The 25,012-nt window shown below is 40.3% G+C and overlaps 1 protein-coding gene across 3 annotated transcripts in view; it reads left to right on the top strand.

Annotated features, from left to right (window-relative positions):
- Positions 1-25,012, top strand: part of csmd1a (CUB and Sushi multiple domains 1a) — a 289,469-nt gene that overhangs the window by 151,141 nt on the left and 113,316 nt on the right. For all 3 annotated transcript variants that reach the window (XM_031578518.2, XM_031578517.2, XM_031578519.2), the window contains 2 exons: positions 12,668-12,862; positions 13,322-13,529. In XM_031578518.2, coding sequence (XP_031434378.1) covers positions 12,668-12,862; positions 13,322-13,529 — 403 coding nt within the window. The remainder of the gene's footprint in view (positions 1-12,667; positions 12,863-13,321; positions 13,530-25,012) is intronic.

Below are 25,012 nucleotides of genomic sequence, written 5' to 3'. Positions count from 1 at the left end.
ATTTATCTTTAACAGAATGGGGTAATTTCAATTTCATATTGATTTATTTTAAAACCTGCCAAACAGGGGCACTTCTGCCTTAGCGATACATTCAATAGTAACTCCACGTAATCGCCTTTCTATAACCTTGTCCTGCATGGCTGACATAACCATATTATATATCTCTTATGGCGCATGGTTTGATACACAGTGATTTGACACATTGTCATGCTACCATTGTTGGTAAATGTCATAACAGTTCTAAGAATTTTAGATGGCATAACAGCTTAGATTTCATGTTTTCAAGTTTTCATGACATCAAACTGAGTTATTGTGACATGACAATCATATGTTGTTTCATGAACAACAATAAGACATCTGCCGAAACATTTTAAAGACATTTAATCTGGGCTCTATATCCCCATCGGCTCTTTTTGGGTACAGATGTTTACTATGGACAGGTACAAACGAAGTCGGTCCAGAACTGAGTTAGAACGCTATAACTGGCAACTGCAAAATGGCTTTACAATGTAATCCTATGGGGCAGCCAAAGTAAACCACTTGTTTTTCACCACTGACAGGCTCATAATGGTAAGTGTCTGACAACACGGAAAGGATCCCTACAGAGATAGACCTGTGTCTGTTTACCTCAATATCGGTAAAGAAACTGTAAAAGAAACTACAGTCTGACTGCAGACACAGGCCCTAGTCAATATTTTGACCCAAAAATATGGGAAAATAGGGCTCTGGTTAAAAAAATACTGGAGTTCCCCTATAAGTGTTACTGAAAAAAATGTGACCACCAATCTGCTTTTATTTCAGGCATTAAATAGTTGAAACATCCTAGAAAACTTCATAAAACTCATAGAAGCCTATACATCTTAAATTATGTCTGTGCCAATTTTATGTTGTTGTTGTCCAGTTGCTGGAAGCTTTGATCATTTAAAACTAACATCTTCACTCTAAAGCCTGTTCTTACCATCAGAAAGGCATGCTACATTAGACAGTGAAGATTCAGACCACAGGCAAAATGGGGTAAAGCATGATATTTGACTGATATTTACATTGTTGATGTATCCCCTGCGGTAGATGTCTTTCAACAGTGTGAAGTGCTGGCATAGGAAAATGTGTGCCCTGGATGGCTCTTTTGATACTATTCTTAAATCGATTGTTTAGCCTCAGATATGCCACAGCCAGCCCATTATCATATGTCTGAAATCTCAATTGTATATTAGAGAAGGAGCCTCTGAAATAAAAGACAAATACGTCTTTTGACCATCTTCTGAAAAAACTCCACACGTCCCTTCATAGATGACATTTATCAACATAAGCAGAGCACTTGGCTTCCCTGATACTCCCTTTGACATTCCGACGACTGCCAGACGACCGCTTATTTGGTCATTGTGGCCCCCCCTCCTGTTGTCTCCGCTGAGTTTGCTCTGGCTTCAATGGCATGCTGCCCAGATAACTCTCTACACCCCCCCACCCCTCTCTCTCTTTCTCCTTCTCTGCGGGCTCTGCCTCCTTTATGTGTCTTAATTTGCCACATAATATAGTTGTTGTCTTAAAAATAGTCATCTTTCTGAGGGGGTCGGACACGTTTTTTTAGCTTACATCTCTGTGTTTTCTATCACTGCGGGTCATATTGCACACACGTCGTGCGCCTTCTGCATTCCAATGGCATTCTCCACCTCATAAACAATACTGTTACCTGGGAAGAGACAATCAAATTGGTCTGTCACAGTGGATGGTGTCATATAGGCAATGCAAAGAGACGCCACCATACCAATGAAGTGCAAATAAAGGCTTGGCTGATTGAATATCCTCTTCGGTACGGTTCGAGAAAATGTATGTATGTCATGTATTTTGTCAAACCCTGTCAAGCTTGGCCAATAAGATAAGATTTATCATGTGTTTAGTCACCTGTTTGGAAGAGAAAGAATGGAGTGCTGTGGTGAATATCCAAATCAGTGGTGGGAAATTGGTGTCCCCCAGCCCACAACATATTTAAATGTAAATGTAATTGTATTCTGGACTATTTGCAGGATTCAGTCTGATCTCTCCCAGACAATCTTCTGCATGGCTGTCTCCACCATCAACAATATATCACATAAGAACCGACTACAGATGCCGCCACTCATATGGGAGAAGTGGCATGGACAATAGCATTGTTAAGAAGTGGTAATGATGTATAAGACAGGACATTAATGTTATGTAATATATCTTACATGGGTGTTATTTTATAGTTGAAAACATGATGGCCTTGGTCCACATACACTCTTCAATAAAGTGAGGAATATATCATATTTTTAACCTGTTATATCATGTAGGAAAACCTGATGGTATTTCTCATGGCTTATTGGTGTGAGTATTGTTTGAATGGGTTCTTACTTTCTCTCCATTCTTTTTTTCTTTGAACAAGCTTCAAAGATCATAACTGCACTAGAAGATCCAAATAGAAACATTGCAAAAGCCAATCTCATCAATCAAGACCCAATTTACTGTCTAAGTTTATTGCTAGGTATGACGTAGGTATCGCTGTTGTCATTCCAACATACATTTGAAGTCCTATTTCTAATTGCATAAGTGGCCTGGAAGTCCTAGTCTCAGAACTCCTTTACTTTATTTTCCTTTTAGCACCTTTGAAGGTCCCATGCTGAGTTGGCAAGCAACTCAGTCTGTCATGTCACGTCATTCATATTAAAATCATACTTTTTTGCTTGTTTTGGGATACATCTGGTTCTTTGGGCATCCACTGAAGATGTTGTTGGTACCGCAGTCCTGTGAAAATGCCATGATTTCAGTTACGTTCAACAGGTTTGTCAACTGTGGATACTCATAATAGCAGGCATGGACTTTGAGTGGGTCTCTAGATTGCTCAGCAACATCACTAAATGGTTAGCACAGTTATGATAATTGAAAAAGTGCTGTGCTTCTAGCCATGGGCTATATTTTAGGCAGGCCCTTTACTTGACAATTCATTTGGTTGGGTTTCCTGCTAAGTGCACCGCATGGCATTTGAATGCAATGGGCGAACTATCTAACTTGATGCCGCTGCAGTTTTTTAGTGATAATGTTAGTAAACTGACAGAAAGTATAACCCATGGTAAAAAAAAAAATATATATTCTGTGTATCAGTAGCTATTCATGATGAACCTTCCATCAAATGTTATGCACATTTTACAAGAGTACAAAAGTTGACAAGCACACATTGTGTTCCATTGGATGCATTGATTCCTTTTATAATAAAGAGCGCTCTCAGGTAATAGGAGGTGCCAATGCTATCAGCTGAAAAATAGTTTTTCCAAATCATGCAGTTTAAGTTGCCACGTCATATTCTTTGGCTTAGTGAGGTGGGGGGGGCATTCAAATCAGGAAGTTGTCTTGCAAAGTAAAAGCCAGCTCTTGCTCTCAGTACCAGAGATTTGATGTGTTCTGGTGTTTCCCTAAAGCGTCACACACTGCATAGGAATAGAGTGGCCTTTTTTATTTTTTTTGATTAGGAGATCTTTCTGATGTCATTCAATCAGGGACTCATTCAGGCAATTTAACAAGCCGGGCCAAATGGGTTTAATGGCCTATGGTGACAGAGTGTCCAGGCTGACTAGAGTCTTACTGTCAGTTACTAATTTCTTTAATCAACATGATTGAGGGCCCTCATATTAGATTGGAACAGGGTCATGAGGACCACACCTGCCAACAATGCCGGGTTTCTCCTGTATATCAAGGCCATTTCCCAGCACTCTCCTCGTCTTTGTTGTTTCTCCCAGGAAACTGCTGTAATTTACATGGCCCTCAAACGTAGATAGACAATCTCCATACACGAATCTGTAGATTTTGTATGTTTGCCTGACATAACCCAAGTTGCCAGGTCGTCTATAAAGCACAGTCTACACGCACATTCCACCAACATACAATTTCAACCCATCAGATCACCGCAACCGTCACCACAACCTGCCAACCCACAACCCGATCCAAGGGGTGTGTGCATCGCTTCTCTTTACGCAGGGAGGCAGGCCAGTTCAATGCAGAATGAATTAGCTAGCTAAAATGTTGGCAGGTATGATGAGGACACCAATGATATTTAAATAATAACCTAACATATTAGAGCCTTGTTAGGTAGCGAGTCCTAATACAAGTCTTATCAGCCAACACAATTCTTACATTTGGCTCCCTGGCTTCACACACACACCCACCCACACACTGACACACACACACACACACACACAAACACCCACACAGACACACAAACACACACACTTTCATGTGACATTACACAGTATTTAATGAATGAAATTTGAATAAATCTCCCTAAAAGCACCTTGTTCTTCTTCATAAAAAGAAGATGTTGACTTGTTCAGCTGAAACTTTATTTGTGGCTGCATTCACATGATCATCTGGTTAGACTAAACTCCATGACATGTACAACTCCTGCAATCATACATGTGCAGTCAGTGCAATTCGTTTTCTGGTCCTTCTGGTTTTCCTACTAAATGACCTTTGGTGCAGTGCATATTGCTGATGGGTCAGGTATGTGAAACCACAGAGCTGTTTCAAAGGTAATGATCTGAACTCTTAATCTTCACTGCTTCAGTGGTGGTCTTTGGCTTGTGCCACCCCTACATCCAATCTCAGCATGTTCTGCTGTCCTAATTATCTGCATATTCGTTGGACCGTGGACTGCTAATACTGTGGCCTGGAAATGGAGTCCAGCAGTCAGTGATGGACGTTTTGCATCCCAAAGAATTAGGGAGCGTTTGCATTGTGCTGCACAGCATTTTGACCCTTTGTCCCACATCCCAGATACTGAGTTCATGTCCCGCATTATCATTGATCGTTTGGTTTTTAACTGTCAGAAATAAGAACACATGTATGTGTTCTTTTACCCTATCTGGAACATAAGCCACTTATGCCGTTGCTGCATAGTTTCTACTCTATTTAACAGCGCTATGTCAAAAGCAGCAACCTGGCTCATACAATTGCAACATTGGCAAGCTTTTCTAAAAGCCTGGCTTTCAATGGCTGACGAGTGAACAGTGAAGGTGGTCATCAATAGAATGTGACGTCAATCAAACTGTGCAGACGTTGGGCTGGTGAATTACTCCGTTACGTCACGAAAACCCATCAAACTTTGCAGATCAGGTAAAACCTACCCGGCAACATCACGGCCACAAATAAATGAAAGTTTTCTTTTAGTAAAGAAAGGGCTCCAACATATTCCTGGGTGAGGCCTGTGGATTCCCAAATAGTGTTCTGCAGTCTTTGTCAAAAAATAATCCATTTCACATGGAAGCAAATATGATGTGAAGGGACACAGCATATGTGAGTCTCCTTATTGGCCAATGTTTGTTGGATGTCTATCAATAAAGACGTGTATGTGCCTTTGGGATGTCAAACAGCACTGTAATCATCATATTTTTCATATAGCGAAAGCTGTAGCCTGTGGACTGTGGAATCGACTAGAGGTATAGGTATAAGGAAAAGGCAGTTGAATTGCCGAGCTGTTATGTATTTAAAAGGGCCTTTCAAAGGGCTTTGTTGGCTAACTAGAAAGACTTTTTACAAAAAAAAAATGAAATAGTTGTCATAAAGACCTAGCATGTCTTCAGTTCAGAGAGGTCATGTCAATCAAGCCTGACAATCAGCTGACAGCTCAGCTCATTCGTGATGCCTTCCAATCCATTTCAGGCACACATCAGGGCGGTTGTTTTGAAGTTCACTCTTGTTCATTCATCTGCCACTCTTCAATAGCATGGCTGTTATGTTTAACACCTATCACCTTCCAGTTCCAACTCTGGTCTGGTCAGCTCTAATGCTATCCTTTATTTCTAATGATATTTTGCACCCCTCTAACATGTTGCAGTTATTATTTATTTACTTAATAGGGTTAAATAACTACTGCTAATTTTACAAATATGGTCCTGACAGAGAGTATAATTTGTTTTAAAAAGTTACAGATTGCTGCTGTGCTTTTTCCTAAAGTATTGAACTGAAAAGGGTCCCATTTGACTTCATCTGTGAAAAAAGGGTAGCAAGAGATTTAGACAGACTTGGAGCGTCTTTGTTCTATACATCATCATCGAACAGAGCCTAGTTCCTCGAGAAGGTTGTTTTCGGTCTAATCCCAAGTCTGTGTTTCACCTGTGCTGTTTAGTAATGCAGCCCTGTCTCTATACATCATGTCAGCCATGATGCATGTAAGTGTGTGTGTCTGAGTGGTCTCCTGGCTGAGCTGCCTCCGCTCTCGCTTAGAGATCGCAGTTCAAACCTAACGGATGGCATTCGCATGTTCTACATGCGCTACGGGCAGGGGAGGAGAGTGGCCAAGGCCATAACAGTTGGCAGGTCTGAATTTCATTGTAAACATGAGTCATCTGGGATTACATAATCCAAACAAACGTGGAAGAAAAACCTTGGAAAATCCATACTATTGATTTAGTAGACTTTGTCTAGACTTCCCCAAATGGGCGACGTCCAAACATGGACCGGCACAGAGGTCCAGTGTAGATCAAGTGTGCACAACTAATAAGTATGCTAAACATACACAGGTCTTACATCCAAACTTCCTCCGCAAACTGTGTCTGGCCCCATAGTGACTGGACTTATCTCCTCTTGGACTAGAAGTTAGAAATAGCTGTACTGTTCTGACCGTTTCCTCCATGTCCTTGATGCTAAACATTCAAAAGTTCCTAGGGTGACTGATTAAGGTAGATGGAATTCAACTTGAAATGTTTACCTCCTGACAATGAGTAGATTTGGAAGTTACACTTGGAATGGAGAAACATTAAAGACCACGATGACCACGAGAGTTTATATTTTATTTGTCAGATTTAATGGTAACATCAGATCAGAGGTTTTCCAGATCTTAACAGACAGATTGTTCTCCTGAAGAGGAGGAGTTCATTCACAGTTTTATATCCGTGAAACATGATCTACGCAGTGCTTACGGTGTAATGATAGTTTAGTGCTTATACTGTATACCAGACTATATTTACCTTTAATCTGACTTTTACAGAGAATATGAATATATAGAGAGATTGTTTAAAGGAGTAAATGTAGGATAAATGTGTCTGTCTTAATGTATGTATGTATGTCTTAATGTATGTATGTATGTCTGTCTGTCTGTCTTTCTTTCTTTCTTTCTTTCTTTCTTTCTTTCTTTCTTTCTTTCTTTCTTTCTTTCTGTCTGTCTGTCTGTCTGTCTGTCTGTCTGTCTGTCTGTCTGTCTGTCTGCACATCATGGTTTGATAATGCAGTGCAGGGTCAAAATGAAGACACTTGAGTATCAATTTCAGAGCCTGTTTAAATTAAGAAAGGATTTGCCTCGACAGGATTACTGCTCCCACGATATTCACAACTTTGAATTTAGTTGATTGAGTTGTGTGACTAGAATGCCCATGCCTGTCAGTCTGCATCATAATGTCTTCAAACCATAATGTCTTTAAGCCAATGGTTATTATGCAACCTCTCAAATGTGAGAGATCTCAAATCTCCTACCTGTTTCCAATGCAACCAGCTAATTCATCTGATTGAATACCTTTCTTCAAACAATCAATGACAGGCACATGATTAGTATTTAGACAACACCAGGAAGACATACTACCAATTGTATATTCAGTGCAGATATGTTTGTAACTGATATGTATATAATGGTATAGTTACATATGCAGCATGGTCAAAAAAAATGATTTACCTGATGATGTTGACTAGTGAAATAGGACAGAAAATACCAGAGTTAAAACAGATACAGCATGACGGCACAAAAGGAGACAGTGGCAAAGGTATCAACAGGGCTGGATTGACTGTGTAATTTGAACACCTGTTAGCCTAGCAGGATGTTAATCGAAAACGCAAGCTGCAACAGCAACCAGCCCAGAAGAAAAGATAGTAATTGAGAGAAACTTTTCACTAATTGCTTTCCTCCCACTGGAAGCCTTCTTTTGTGAAATTTTTATTTTTTCTGGCACAAAGCAAAAGGGTTTTTCGACAGGACATAATACAGACAGCAACCCAACCCAACCCAACCAGACGCCATGTTTGTCTCCATCAGCCTCGTCAAACATGGCCTCTAACCTACAGTCCTGGCTTTGAGTGGACAAGGCTTTTTCACACCACCTCCAACTGTCATCAGTGAACATTCAAGAGCAGCACATCATGAATGAATAAAGAAAATAACATTTTACAATATGATTTATCATTATCAATTAGAAATCACACAACAATGCGTGTGATGGCTCCCCTGAAAGCATGGTTCTCATGCACATGGTTTATTTGTTCCTCTTTCAATTGTCTGACAGTTTAAGTGAAAAAAAAAACAGAGGCTTTAAACTGCGTGCTGTAGCATAAAGGTATGTTTGAACTATGATGAAAATGTATAGCTGACTTTTATGAACCTTGATCTTTCACATCAATACATTTTTCATTCCAGGTTTTGTTAGGTAAGACCTTTCTGCAGGCTATACCTGACTAGAATAGATTTCTGTGACCTTCACTCTGCCCTGCCCGGGTAGAATATTTAAAAAATATATTGATTGAGTTCCACAATGTTTTTTTTTCAGTTTCCAGTGAGGTTTAAAATGAGCTATCTGTACTCAAATCTCACGCGAGCCATTCGCTCTGCTCTGGCTTTTATTGGTACATCAGTCCCTCATACTCACCATTGTCTATGCAAAAGTGAAGGCCTTACAAGCAAACCATACACTGTATCACAAAGATGACTTTAAAGAGTTGGCTTTATAGTGAATATTTTGGATAAAGATTTTTAGCCTGATATGGCGAAATTGGTGAACACGCCAATTGTTATATTGGATTATAACAGAAGTGTATTTTTAGCTCTGAAATGAGTTGCGGTTGCAGGATGGATGGACACAATGGAATACTGGTGTGGTGGGTAGGGTGTCGGTTTGTTCTACGTTTTCTATGCAGCATGTCTCACATGTGTACAGTACGTTGCCATGGAGAGAGACTCTATCGTGTGTAGAGTAGTGGTAGTTTCTTCTGTATTTGCTTTGCGTTTCTTTATCTTCCAAAGGCGGCGATGTTTCCTCAATCTCCCAGCATCACTCCTTGCTCTGTTCTCTCACACTTGCAGCAGTTCCACAAGGCAATTTACATTGGCAATTTGTGTCGGTAATTCAACAGCACAATTACCTCTAATGTTCAACATTATAAGGGTTACATGGTCAAATATAGAGGAAAAGAAAACATAACTTTACTGAATGACTGTGTCCGGTAGGGCTGGTTCACGGTGTGTGACGGGAAGGGAAACAGTGGGAGTCTGTTTGGGGGAAGTTGGTCCTAGGTAGGAAAGGTGTGAAGGCATGTGCATACTAAAGGGCACTTGGAGAGCGCAGACCTCTGCCAAGGTCAAATGCTGCAATATTGCAGAAGTAAAGAATCTGCATCCGCTCCAAAATTGAAAAGACTCTTCTTTGGCCCATGCTACACCCCTTCACCAAGTTTCATGAAAATCGGTCTGGTAGTTTTAATCCTGCTGACAGACAGACAGACAGACAGACAGACAAGCCAACAGACGGTAATGAAAACATAACCTCCTTGGCGGAGGTAACAAGGACTGCAGGGCAGGAAGGCCTGACTGCTCACAATAACCATTTGAATACTGATAAAACCTGGCGCCATCCGACAATCCAGACAAAAGGGAAAATACAGACTTAGGAAACATTTGTCATTATGTCATGAAATAAAAAACACTGAAATCCTTCACCATTTAGAGCTGACAGGATAGTGCCTCACGTGTGTGTTGTTGAGTCGTATTTCAGGAAAGCACCTTGTTGACACCAGCCCACTCCAGTCTGTCTGATGGCTGTAAAGACAAAGATAGAAATAGCCCACAGACCCAGTCGTGAAAACTGGTAGCTGCCAAGGAGGGCAGATGATGCATGGTGCTAAACAACAGATGCTAAGGTTACCACAACCCTCCGAGTGGTCTCACTAGGGGATAATAAGCAGTCTCTGGAGCCACAGCGTTGGCAGGAAAACGACTTACTTCCCCTTCTGACTTCATACATCTTCATTTAACAACTTGGACTCACCTTTAAATTTGTCATCCCCCTGTGCAATAGGGATTGATGGCTTTTACCTGTGTTCAACAGCTATTGGCTGTTATGGGATGTATCCATGCTCGCAGTATGCGTTATTACGCACTAATGAATGGCCAGCCACATCTTTTTGATATGGAACCTAATATAATAGCATACTAATAAGATGAAACACAGGGTCTGTAATTCATTTTTGAAATTATTTTTTCCTTCTCCATAGAATGTAATTGGGCCAAGGATATAGTGTAGCAAGAGCATAATTTCTCTCCACTGTTCATAATGTCTAAGCATGGAAAACTGAATAAAAGATTGGCTTCTCTTTTCACGGTCATTAAATCTTAATGACCGCTGTCCTGTATGTGTTTCTCACGGAGATGTTAATCTTACTGACAGAATGCTGTATGCTGGCCGCCAATGACTTTGTGTTATGCAATCAGCACTAGTTGTCTTTGATGATGAATTTTTAACTAATGCAAATATCTGGACATGTGTGCATTCACAGGGGATGTTCTTGTCTAAAGAAATGCTCTTGATCTTCAGGTACAGGGAAATACTGGCTTACATGCAGGCTGTAAGCAACATGAATTCATCATCATTGTCTACGACCCAACAGTGCTTTATAATTGGAATAAATAACGTATATTTAATAATGTATCAAACTTACCATGGCACAAGTTTAGTAACAAATGTAACTTGCCTATACTATTGTAAATGAGGTATGGCTCCTGTTTCCAGTGCAATCAGCAAAAGCCTGTTTCCACTGAAATCAACAATAGGCTATTACAGGAGAGAGAAACAGAAAATAGAAAGATACAAAGGAGAGAAAGAAACAAAGAAATAAAGAATAAATGAATGACAAACAAAGAAACAAATCTAGATAGACAGAATTGCTAGATAAGTAATGCACTATAACAGCCCTCTGTCATCCATACCATTTTTACCCAAGAAAACTTCTTAAACATGATAAATGTTCTTAGATGAAACTTGTTATATACTGTGCTGCTACTGTGCTTAACAAATGTTTCTTGTATGACAGTGAGTTTAAGAGCGCAAGCAATTTTTTAGAGAGAATTTAGAGAGACAGGTTGCTATTGATTTTTGTATTAAAGGTCTCCCTGCTGAAATATCATTCTCAGCGGTGACATGGTAAGAGAAGAGTAGTGAACTGTTCTTTAAAATGTCCTCACTGGATGTGATAAGGGACAGGACGATTTATCTGCTCCCAAAATGGTTTGTTGTCTTAGTTCGCTCCCTCATATTCACTCGCCATCTAGACGGCTGTTTTTCTCCACCCCTCTAGATTTTTCCGTGTCATCATTCTCAAGGAGAAAACACTGTTATTTGACTATATGCAAATGAAATGTAGTGGTCCGTAATCATATGCATACCCTTTTCCCTCCACTTACCATTAGTAATACATGCTAATGTAGGTCATACAGTTTTTAGCTTGCATGAGTAAATTAACTGCTTTCCCCTCTGTGGGCTGTATTCTGAAGGCCTACTAGCCCAGCTGAAAAGAGAGATAGGCGCTCGGCTTGCAGGCCTGGTCCCTTCTGCCACTCTACAGTGGGAGAGATGAGTTTCACTCATCACCTCACACGTTTTTGATCCTTTGCTCTCTAAAAGGTTCCCCACCTCCTTCCCCTGTACTCATTTTTCGACACCCTTTGAACCACGAGTTACCTCCCCTGCTGGCTCTTGTGGTTTCGGCCGGTCTCTGTTTCAGTCATTTGGTACGGTGCAGACCCTGATGAGGGAGATTGAATTGGCAGATATGTCCAGCCTAAACCAAGACTCTCTGTCAGGACATATCGATCTTACTTTTCTGAAGCCAAGGGAAGTGTTGTGAGGTGTCGCACACATTGATGTTGTAATCAGCACAGGTAGTAGTGGGGGTAAAAGTGGTGGGAACGTGTCCCCAGCATGAATGACGCCTGTGGATATGAGCTTGGTCCATGATCTGATGTATACTAGCATTTATTTAGAGGCCAAATGTAATACATACTCAAGAATAGCATCTCATGTATTGAACTTTCTGTGTAACAGCATAGCTTAAGCTATACTTTGCTATTTGCTTCTCTTCCCATTGATTTATGATTCACCCATAAATCCATACCCTCTACCGTATATGTGATCTGTATGCATAACTGAACAGCTCCCACTCTATGGGTTTACCTTTGTATTTGCTGCCTACGATAAAGGGAGAACATTTGGATGGGTTTTTCCGTACTCTTGGCATGATAAAAATTTGCTGAATTTTATAATCAGTCAGGGGTATTGAGAAGTTAAATGGTTATATAAAGATGGACTTTGTTTGTAAGACATTTGAGTGTTTTCTGCACTGAAGCACTACTGATGCACTGAAATAAGAAGATAAATTATGGAAAAATGCAAATGTGTTTTTCTATTCTTTTAATATATTTATGCACTTCATTACTAATATTCTTGGATGTAACAATGTTCTGCATCATCTGCTTGAAGGTAAATGGAAAATAAACAGAGCACATCACAATCTGACGTGATTCTTATTTCATTGTCTGTTTTTTTTTGTCTGATTTGCCCTTCTACGTATGCACGTTTGAAATGTGAAAAGTCCATTTCTTTATGTTGCCTTTCTTCCTTTTTTCTAGTGTTGCCAAGTCATGCCTGTGGAAATCCAGGGTTAATACCAAAAGGAATAATCCAAGGGTCAAGATACAACATAGGGGACAAAATCCGTTACAGCTGTGTAATGGGATACGTTCTTGAGGGACATGCTGTGCTCACATGCATGGTGACTCCAGGAAGTGGTGCATCGTGGGATTTCCCAGCACCATTTTGTCGAGGTACATGTCTTTTTTTTGTCACTTCTGTGGCGAGTGAGAGTAAGATTAAATTATTTTAAGGAGTTTAAAATGATTAAACTTGGTAGTTCTAAAGATATCAGCTTGTGCCAAGCTGCCTGCAGACATTTAGATTGTTTTCCATGGTTAAATGATGAATATTTCAGTTGGACTCATTTCAAAAGATGTAGCTTTTCTTTCATTCTCAACCAAGTTTAACTCTGATAAACTCCTTAAACTCAGGATTGTTATTACATTACTAGAATGGCTCTTATAAACCTTTTACTTCATATTGCAATAATTGTGTAATGCTTCCTAAGCACTGTGCCATTATTGTATATTGCATATTGCATATATTTTATAAGTTCCCCATGCACATTTGGTCCTTGCTGAGCCACACACGTCCGGATCATTTTAACATCCTAATATGCCTATCTCTCCATCTCACCTCCTCACACGTAGCGGAAGGTTCCTGTGGTGGAACTCTGAGAGGGACAACAGGCACGATATCCAGCCCTCATTTTCCCTCGGAGTACGAGAACAGTGCGGATTGTACGTGGAGTATACTCGCAGAACCAGGGGACACCATTGCCTTGGTATTCACAGACTTCCAGCTGGAGGACAGATACGACTTCCTTGAGATCAGCGGCACAGAGGTCCCGTCGATATGGTGAGTAATCAACATTTTATTTACAGGCATCTGATGGGCCGTGAAAAGGCACCTCAGCACCGGAAAAAGAGCTTTGTTTTATGACGCGTCACTGCACTGCACGTATGCTGGGTCATGCTTCATACCTGCTGCATTGTGTTCTGATGGTGGACTCTGCTGAGGTTTCAGTGCCACCAGTGTTGGCAGCTGTCCGCTGAGACTGAGGACGGGAGAGCACGAATGGGTTTCATTTGTCTCTGGTGGCATAAAAGAACGACTACTTATCACAGTAGTTGCCCTCCGTTGTACAGTAGGACACCGTTACGTCAGTGCCTGTTCATGATGGGGTTCCGGGCGGAGGAAATATCACCCCTGGGCCTATTTAATGTTGTGTTGCATGTAGATCATGTCAGCTATAAAATGATGACACGAATATTGAACTTGCAGCCAGCCTACCGTGGGTAGCCTGCACAAACAGTAGGCTACCTATGCAAACAGCGTTTTTTAGCATTGCATGCTGTGCTTTGGCTAAACAAATGAGAAGGTCTCTTTCCCCCCTAGGGCAATGGTAATAGAAAACTGAGAATCTGAGAACGTGTTGCAAGCCTGAATGTGGCTCACAGAGCTATGGTGTCATATTTTTACTATAGTTCAACTCCAAGTACCAAGGGAAGACAACAAGATCCACATTTTCATACGTTTTTGTACTGTTGGTTTACAGAAGAATGAGAGAAAAAAAAGGCAAGAGAGAGAGATAGAAAAAACGGTTCCGGGATGGATCCTAGACCTCAGATTCACTTGCTCTGAAGTAGTTTGCTAAGAAAGACAAGCGCCTCTCCCCATTCTGTGGAGACTTTGAGTCAAGGGCCTCACTTGTCCTCAGGCCGTCCTTTATGTAGGAAATGGCTCCAGATATCTGTTCAGAATTGTCCTGGGGAATAGAAAGGGTAAGCCGATTCTAAACAGCTCCCTGAGTGCATCCAAGGTTGGAGGCTGAAGGTTGTCTCATTAGTTGAGGGTCTTCTAGCAGAGCCAAATAAACGGAGAGAGCCAAGTAAAATGTTCGACTGACATCTGAGGAAGTGCAAAAAAAAGAAGTAAAAAAGGGGGGGGGAAAGCCTCAGAGGACACCGTAGTCCTCGTGGCAAAAGATTCGGTGGTTTAGCCACTTGTCAAAAATTGTAGACTGTAATGGTCAGAACAACTTCTTCCAAAGACAGTTCATAATGGTTAACAATGTTAGCAGTGAAGTGGTCTTTTTGTGTCACCTCAAAAACACAGAGTTCTGAGTGAGAAACGATCAAAAACAGAACAAAAAAACCAGGATGGGTGATGTGTCTTGCTGGTGTCTAAACCACTGATGCAATTGTATTTTTAAAGTGTTCAGGTCGGGTGCTATAGGTTAGCTGTAAATTCAGTTTCAGAGTTGTTATTCTCACAATATGGTTATTTGAGGGTTATTTCTATTTTTAAGACAACTTTGCGATATGATACAAGGATAATGGATTGTAAATTGTACTGTTCGATGCTTTTCTTTAAAAAAAACATATTACAATATTAAAACAATAAAACAATATTATCAGTGTTTTCTGTTATCCCCAGCTTTGTTTTCAGTTTGTTTAGCTTTCATTCAGAGAGGGACCCGGCGTTTTAAAAGCGTATAGGCATGTTGTTGGTTAATTTGATTTTGACTCAGTGGCATATGGCTGGAAAAGCAGGCAAAGTGAATGTAACCCTGAACTATCAGAAAACAGACCCAGTGGGAAGGAAAACAGTAGGGGACAGCACTTTTAATGTCAAATGGCTTGTGGCTTGAATAGTCATATTGCACTTTCTATGAGGCATTGTTCATCTGAAAATGGCTAGACCTGTTTGAATACCCCAGAGGTATGTAGGAAAATGCATTTGAAAAATCAATAATTCAATATGAACATGAAAAGCAGAAGGTCTTTATGATATAATTGGGAAGGTTAGCCCTTTTATTTCTCATTGGTGTTGATTTTAACCTCTGCTATTGCCACAAATGACACTGTAAATCCTTGTGCTGTAAAACAAACTGTCAGCGTGTTAAAAAAAATTCTGTAAGCAGGGACCATACTTAAAGAAATGTCAATTACTTAATTTTTGGTCTTTACCTCCTGAGCTGAGGTGAGTAAGGAGCTTACAGATCAGAAGGATCTAATATTGGTGAGTTATGAACTAATGGTGTGATAGAAGCTGTCATTTAAGAAAACCATTCATGTTCTTCATTGCTATATACTATATAGCTTACTATTACTAATACAGTGCAAAATACAGGGCAAGATTTACTACTGACTACCTACTGACTACTGACTATCAAGTTCCTTAAATGTTAAGTGGATGTGTACGATTGTCTCCGTTTTATTTAATTTCTTTTACATTTTTTTTCCCGGTCAGTTTGGTATTCTAGCAAATCTGCCACAGCCGCTGCCGAATTAAGTGCACACATGACTTTGAAAAGGAATGGATCACAGCCACTGCGCTTATTGAATGTATTGCGAAAAGATCTTGTGTAGTACATCAATAAATGGTCATAGGTTAAACGAGGTTTACATAATGGGTTAGGAGGTTAAAAGTGGCGTCATTAGATAAGCTCCATTAGAGCTACTTACTGATTGTGTGAAAGTTATCCCTGTCACTTAACACTGGTGTCGAAGGCTATCAGTCTTTTATGTGACTTCTAACCAGCCTTTAAAGCCCTGATATTTTATTTTATCTGACATAGTCTTTCGCCGCTGTGTCTTGAAGACTGACACAGAGGATACATAATAGGCTTAACATGCTATTGGTGTGCACCATTAATCTTATACAAGGCCCTTTAATCATTTCAGGACCATTCAGTGCTTTGACCTCTGCTCCTGTTGTCTCAGATGTTGGTGGGCATGCCAGCCAAATGGAAAACCTCCCACCGACTGGCGGCCATTTTCTCCCAGGCCATGGAAAAGACCTTGGGGTGAAATCGATCAGACGTTCCACCCGTGGAATGCTACTGAGCTTGAAGTTGGCTCTAGCTGCCTAAATCCCAGTGCTACATTCAGCCTTCAGTCAGACACTTTAAAAAGATATTGTGTACCAGGTCTGGAAAAGAAACAAACATGAATGTCAAGGGGTTTGCCTCATGAAGACCACTCCATTGACAAATAGGGTGTTTCTTGGCTTGCAAGAGTTTGGTCGAGCTAAAAGTCACTATAGACTTGATAACATAAACTTTCTTTAAAGGGTAGAATCATGAAGATTCTCTCTGTTCTGGATGGATTGTACCATTTTTCAGTGAAACACAAGCACCAACAATGGACCTTTAATCACTGACGGCGCTGTATATGCGTATGCATATAGCTACAGTATAAGAGACAAAGTGTATATAATGTAGACATACGAAGCGATCAATCAATGCCTGTAGCCAGTCTTGGAAGAGCACATCTAGACCAGAGGACTATCTACCTTCACTAACCTGTTTTTGCTCCCCACTTTACAAAAGCTACCTGCTTACATGCTAAGCAGTCAATATGAAACTGAAACGGATGTACTCTTGGTGACTGGCCAGCAGATGATGTCAAGCTCGGGCTAGAATGGCTTTAATTTCAGTTCGATCTCCGAAGAGTGGCTCAAGTTCTTTTTGTGACAGGGAAGCCACCAGGACGTAACGACATATCACAACCCATATCTCAACTATACCTATAACAAGAAAATAAAATGGCTATTGTGCCGTGTGCAACATACTCTATATATTTTAATAGATGGAAAAAATACAGATATAGAAAGTTAATTTGAGTTTAATAGGGTCTTAGTGCAGCTCCTCATCCCAAATTGCAGACATGATTCAGCAGAATGAGAAGACATTTGGTAGCACGGAACTTGGTGCATCATTATAATTTCATGATGGTCTGCTCAACAAATCTAGTCCAACATTAGTCCTGAGCACAGGCGCGACTCTAATGAACATCCTGTGACATATGATGGTAATCTATGCTGATGCCTTGCCCTTACACAGGTGGTGCCCTGCACTGACATATGTGACACACAGAGATGAGATGAAGCACACACACACACACACACACACACACACACACACACACACACACACACACACACACACACACACACACGCACACACGCACAGTTGGGACAGTGACTTGACATTTATGGAAAGATTATTTGTATTATTATTACATTAGCATACTATGTCTTATCATAATTTGTCTTTGTAAGTAAGAAAGTAAGTGTGTTTCACTTGTCTTTGGTGTGTGTAATCAGACATGATGTTTCCATGATGGTAAATCTCTTTGAATTCAGTTCTCCTTTTAATTAAGCAATTCATTGTGCCATTGCCAGATAATAGGCAAACCCCCAAATATGACAGACAATGAATTATAGGAAAGCAAATAAAAAAAAAGAGAACTGTGGCTGCCTCATAGATCAGCTCATGTGGACGTATAGTTCCCTTTGCTATAGTAATGGGCAATGGGCAAGAGGAGATTTGTCTCAACAGTTTGAATTAATGATGTATGTTAGCCAGAAAGGATATATTTCAGGTACCAGAGTACGTCTGTTTTCAACTTGTTTCAGATTTAGTGGAGGCAATGGCAAGTCTGTCCTGATGGAGCCTTCCAGAGTTTGACTATGGGGAACATAAACACATGGGCCATTGCTTAAGCAAGGAGAGATGTTTCCCGTCTTTTGTGATACAGGCCAACCTAATCATGGGTTAACCGTTACAGTGATAGTGCATAAACAGTAAACTAAACTATAATTATAGGTAGCAGGCATGCTTTCTAAACATCACAAGTGTACATTTAGATTTGATCAAAATCTGGTCAAATATTAAGGTGTATTTTATCAGCACATAAGGAAAAGAAATGTAAATGATTTTGCAAAGAGTTCCGTCAAATATCGATGGCACCATTTTATTGGCATTTTGTTTTCCTATCCACTGCCAGAAAACGCATATATTTCTTTAAGACTTATATAAAAGCTTTGAGTGCTTGAGTTGGTTTTGGCTCGGGATCATGCTTCATGTTGCAGGGACTAATTACTCACAGCCCTTACAATTGGACTATGGGGTACTATTGTTAAACCAGAAATGTAAGTCATGTCAGGTTCAAGGCACATTCCCTCTCATATGTATAATTAGTACAGCATCTCTAAAATACACCACCTGTCAGCCAATTAACCAATAACAGAAGCTCTTTCCAAAGCCAAACTCAAAAATATGGCTAATGAGGTTTTGGCTGATTCTTAGGGTTTATACGGAGGCTTCAAACTGAAGTGTCTTGCAAGTCTGCAGGACTGCAAACTTCTGCCAGAACTGTGGAGTGACTGAGGAGGCATTCATCACTATGAAACAGAAACCCCTTAATTTCTCTGGGAGTTTTGAGAGAATATTAAGTACATTTGTGCATAGATTCAAAGACAGTTAAAGGTTTGCTTCCTACATGCCAACAGATTAAAGAGAAGTTAAAGTTTTGACTGCTTGAGTTGGTTTTGGCTGGGGATCATACTTAATGTTGCAGGGACCAATTCATCACAGCCCTTACAATTGGACTATAGGGCATTATACCAGAAATGTAAGTCCCGTCTGGTGCAAGGCAAATTCCCTCTGATATGTATAATTAGTACATAATCTATAAAATACACCACCTGTCAGCCAATTAACCAATAACAGAAGCTCCTTTTTAAAGCCAAACTCAAAAATATGGCTAATGAGGTTTTGGCTGATTCTTAGGGTTTATACGGAGGCTTCAAACTGAAGTGTCTTGCAAGTCTGCAGGACTGCAAACTTCTGCCAGAACTGTGGAGTGACTGAGGAGGCATTCATCACTATGAAACAGAAACCCCTTAATTTCTCTGGGAGTTTTGAGAGAATATTAAGTACATTTGTGCATAGATTCAACGACAGTTAAAGGATTACCTACTACAGACCAACAGATTAAAGAGAAATTATAGGAATATGTTTCCAGATTAAAGACCCCTAATTCACATTAAGCAATTCTGCATGGTTTCAGAGAAGAATTCCTTCTTCAGAGCTCCATCCTTGACTCAGTAGAGGTCTGTCACTCAGACACAGGCACTTAGACAGGCCAGGTCAGGCCAAGATGGTGGAGTGCACGATGAACTGACCTTTAGAGAACTCTCAGTCTTTGAGAAGTGCATTAGCAAGTTCAGAATAAGAAGTGTAAAGTAATTTGTGGGTTTTGGCTCAAATGCTAATAGCTAATTACTTATGTGGGTAACTGATACCCATGAAGCTTTTACACAGTTGTGGTCTGCCCTGTATTAATTTTGTATTTCCAGTCAGTGATACAATACCTTTGTGGTAGTCTCCCTCTCTCTCTCTCTCTCTCTCTCTCTCTCTCTCACACACACACACCTTTCACACAGAAACCATTTTCTGCCAGCTTGTATTTGAATTGTAATCCTATTTATTCTTCATATCACTTCATGTGGAATTAACCTTATTCCTCAAAGTAAAACACCTTCATGCTTTGTTATCACCACAAGCAGTTTAGTCTCCTGAGATGGAGCCTCCTGACTGTTACTCAAACAGACGTTAGGGAATGAGGGAGATTGGCAGTTGGCAGGTGAGCGTAGTCAGGCATTGATGTTGAATGTGGCCTGCTTCTTGGTGAACCAGCTGATTGACTTTCCTAAAGCAATTTCCAGTGCATGGAATTTGGAGACAGATGTCTACTGAACTGTCATGTCAGGTTTTCTCTGCCTGCTGAAAAATAAAGCGGTTTCTTTTATCAGTGTCACACCACATGGTGTGATAAATATGTTCATTTCATCACTGAACTTTCGAGGCAATGTCAGGATCACCCCCTTCCCTTTTTAGCCTTCTCGCATTCAGAAGTGTATGAGATGGGATGGAAATTACACTGAGGGACATCAGGGGGGTTTTTTCTTCGTTTTTTTCTTTGTCATGGGAGTGACAGGAGGCAGAAACACTGTCACCAAACCACTCAAACCAACACAAAAAAACTGTCGGACGGACACATACACGTGCACACATGCATGTACGTCAACACATGCATTCTCTCTCTTACTGACATGCACCCTCTCAAACACACAGGCATGTGCACAAAAAGACATACATCCGTGTGTCTGTACACACACACACACACACACACACACACACACACACACACACACACACACATACACACAGGCATGAACACACACACATACAAACCCATGAACACAAAGAAATGCATACACAGAGACATATCCTTGCATACGCAGGTGCAGTGCACCAGTCTACCCTGCTTTGTGAAGGTGTGGAATAGGTAGAAGACTATGGACTCACTGTTTCACAAATAGTGCTTGAGACCTTGAGGACCAGGCCAGATTGGCAAAACAAGCCTAGTTGAAATTTACAACACTACAGTATTTTTTCAGTCATTTTCATAATTTTGTCAATACCATGAAATTTAAAAACGTATCACACAGAGAGTTTTACAAACACGCACCTGAGCACGTCAGTTAGGCTTTTGTGCAAAATGCGCTGCAAAACCCAAAACACTTCATACTTCACAACAAAAGTGACTCGTGCTGCCATAACTATAGCAAGGGCTCTTACCACACAAGACTAATGGGTCCCTTAAAATACAAATACTCTTAAAGCAGCACAACGGAGGAATTGCTCATCGCTAACGAGATGCTAGCGGCTAAACCTAGCGAAACCTGTTGAAATTTGATTACTTTGACACTATGACAAACTAGTGAGCCAACAACTTTCCTAACACAGTCAAACATCAAGCAAGTACTTACTAGTCCGGCAGAGAGTAGTACCCGGGCGGCTTCCAGAAACCTACATAGCGCAGTAATATGCCTACGGACCCTGGTATGGCAATGGCACAGAGGCCATTCTCCATATTAAACGTCATTGTAGCGCCCCGATTTTTTTAAGCTGTTATTTTAAGGTAAAATTGCTAATCCTAACCCTAACCCTAACCCTGAAGTACAATTGCTACATACTGTTACTTTAAAAGACACAAACAACAGCATCGAAAAATGCATATATTATCTGCTGCCACATCCTCTAAGTCTAGAGAAACAACAACACAACACACTACCACTAGAAGTCTAGTGAAACAACAACACAACACACTAGAAGTCTAGTGAAACAGCAACACAACACACCACTAGAAGTCTAGTGAAACAACAACACACCACTAGAAGTCTAGTGAAACAACAACACAACACACCACTAGAAGTCTAGTGAAACAACAACACAACACAACACAACACACCACTAGAAGTCTAGTGAAACAACAACACTACACAACACAACAGCAACACAACACACAACTAGAATTCTAGTGAAACAGCAACACAACACACCACTAGAAGTCTAGTGAAACAGCAACACAACACACCACTAGAAGTCTAGTGAAACAACAACACAACACAACACAACACACCACTAGAAGTCTAGGGGGTATTCGTCGTAGCTCGCTAAGCGGTTTAGCCAGCTAATTTTCAGGCTAAGATAAAAAACGCCCCTCTTTTTGGTTTGTGGAAGCAACTTTTGATAAATCACCATAGTAACATATCGATTAGCACTAACCTGCTCCAGCGCAGGCTAACTTAAGTGTAGCTGGATAAGCTTGCCACACCCCCGGAAAAAGGAGGGATCCCATTGACCAAGGACTGATATTACATAGTTAGATTAGCGGAGGGAGAGAGTTCTTTGCGATCGCCAAGATCCATTATTCTTGTATGAGCGCTACCGATTCAGCCGACAAGGAATCATTAATTTACAAGACCTTCTCGAGTCATTTATTGCAAACACCACAGTCTCTTGCGCTTTTTTGCGAGTGGTACATTTTTGTAGTGGCGGTGATGCGGAGAACAAAGCACTCATAATTATATGAGTGTTATTAGTACACCATAGCATATCATTATTGTAGAAAATGATTAAGGTGGACTAAGGTAGAGAGAAATACAGACAATTTATTTTCACTGCTTCAATTTAATGCATTTGTTATTAATACATTTAGTCATTTAACAGACGCTTTTATTCAAAGCGACTTACAAGGAAATGTAAAATTACATCGAGGAAGGAGGTCAGGGGATTCAAACTTGCAACCTTGCAGATTAAAACCGGTAGAGGAAACCTCTGTACCAGTTGACACTTGCTGTCAGGTATTCATACATAGATATCACCCTATAAACATCCCAACACACCTTGCTCTCACAGCGGTGGCGGTGTTGAATTTTGCCATGATTATGGTCTTGTATTCTTCATAAGCGTTCATGTTCATCTCCTGCTCGCCAGCGGAGAAAAAAGAGCCCTTTTCTTTGAGTTTAGAACCATTATACCGTTAGAAAATCATGGTTTTGGTGATCGACCTTTCCTGCCTTTTGAAGTAGGACGTGCACGCGCAAATGCCATGATAAGTTTAGCCTGGTTGAAATTAACCACATAATTTGGATGCGGATCAGCCGTTAACGAACCGATATTTGCTGTTCTCAATCAGCTCGCTAATCTTAACGGGCTAAAAGGCCAATTGATTAACTTAGCTTCAACCCTACGACGAATGGGCCCCTAGTGAAACAACAACACAACACAACACAACACACCACTAGAAGTCTAGTGAAACAACAACACAACACACCACTAGAAGTCTACTGTGGCTGTGATGGTGTCTAAGGTGTCCTCTGTATTTGGTGTGAAATTCTTATGAACTTCACATTAACATTCTCCCTTGCTTTGGTTCTTCAGAAAAACATCTAGCTATCAACCGCTATCATGACACCAGGAACAAACTTTTTGATCTTTTGGTTTGGCTGTCACGATACTGTAGATAGTACTGTCGAGTGTGATCAATGTACTGTAGTTGCATTCTTGAGTTGCTTTCTCTCACTGATAGCCCATGACTTACATACAAATCTCTTCAGCAATAACTACATCTATATTTTGGCTATATGCAAGGACATTACAATGCAAATATGACCACTTTGCTAAAATCAGAAAAACTAATTTCATTCAAGCATTTCTTTTTTCCCGCAAAATGCAATATATTTCCATCTACGGTGATCTAAATGTTCTCACAACATATAACATATACATAACGCAAATCTAAACATACTATTCAGCTATCTGTACATTGCATTTTGCATTGAGACGGAACAATATGTTGTTTCATATTGTTTTTATTGAATTTACACACAGAATATACATCATGTCTTCACTTGTCCTTTTCAGATCTTCGGCCGTCCTATTCTCATGCATTTCTGTACTCTTTTCATGTACTCTGTTTTCAAGTAGTGTTGTGTATTCATTAGAGCCGCAGTGGATTACTGTGGAGATTCAGAGGAGCAATCAAAGGAAGCCACTCTGACACTTCATCATGGGAATGTCCACACACTTCCTCATTTCAGATTCCACAGCAGCCTCTCAAAGTGCACATGAGCATGATCTTCCTGACCTCGCTGACCCCGGACTTACTGGAGCAGAATAAATTGAATAGGAACCGTTGAATAAAATAAAGGCCGTTCTTTTTGAAGTCTTCTCAGATTTCCTTTCCAGATAGTTAAATATTGATCTTTATTTTTCCCTGTCAGTAGAAGTTGATGACTAGTTCCCCAATGTCAGTGTTTCTAAAAGTGCAACGTATTATCTTCAGCTGTATGTTTTGTTATAGCTTTGGTGGTATCATGTACATAAAAAAAATGCTTTTTTTTTCTTCAAAATGATTAAAATGATTGGCTGGGCATGATATATCATATTTATAAATGGGCCTTAGGTCATCGCCCAGCTCCAGTGATCCCAAGAATGCCCTCGCTTTAGTAATTACACAGTGCACAATGTGCTTTCAGCTCCTACACAGCTGAAAGTCATCTTTTCATACACACACTCTCTCACCACCTGACTCCAAACTTCAGAAAGATTTACTTTTTCTATCTGCCACTACTATTCTTCTTCTTCATCGGTTTCTTCTTCTTCTTCTTCTTCTTCTCATTCTTCTTCTTTTTTGGCAGAGCCTATTTTTTTTACTGTTGCCTCCCATCCAAATCTGCTTTCCGTGCTACAGTGTTCTTAAGTCCACTGAAATGCAGTAGAGGGATCCAATCAGGTTGGGGCAGTAATTGCCACTATTGCCCCCCCCCCCCTCCCCCCATGTCAATCTAATCTCTGCTTCTCTGTGCCAAATCCAATACATCAACAAATCATCCAGCCAAATAAGCCACCACTAATAATGTTAAAGACTCTGATGCAGACCCATGATGTAATTAATGATTTGTTTTCTGGTGTTTTCCTATACATTAAAATGCAAAGCCTAAGTACTTCATTAAATGTAAACTGTATTTACGTTTTGATTATCGAATGCCTGAACATTTACTGTACTTGAGGTTTGTAAATCTCCTCCAAGAATATTGCACACAGATTGTCGTTTACAAAAAGTCGGTAACACTTAATTTGAAGGGGTGTGCATAAGACTGACATGACGCCATCATAACCATGACATGACATGACACCT

Source organism: Clupea harengus, chromosome 13, assembly GCF_900700415.2.
Source record: "Clupea harengus chromosome 13, Ch_v2.0.2, whole genome shotgun sequence".
Classification (NCBI taxonomy): domain Eukaryota; kingdom Metazoa; phylum Chordata; class Actinopteri; order Clupeiformes; family Clupeidae; genus Clupea; species Clupea harengus.
This window is presented reverse-complemented; position numbering and strand designations above follow the sequence as displayed.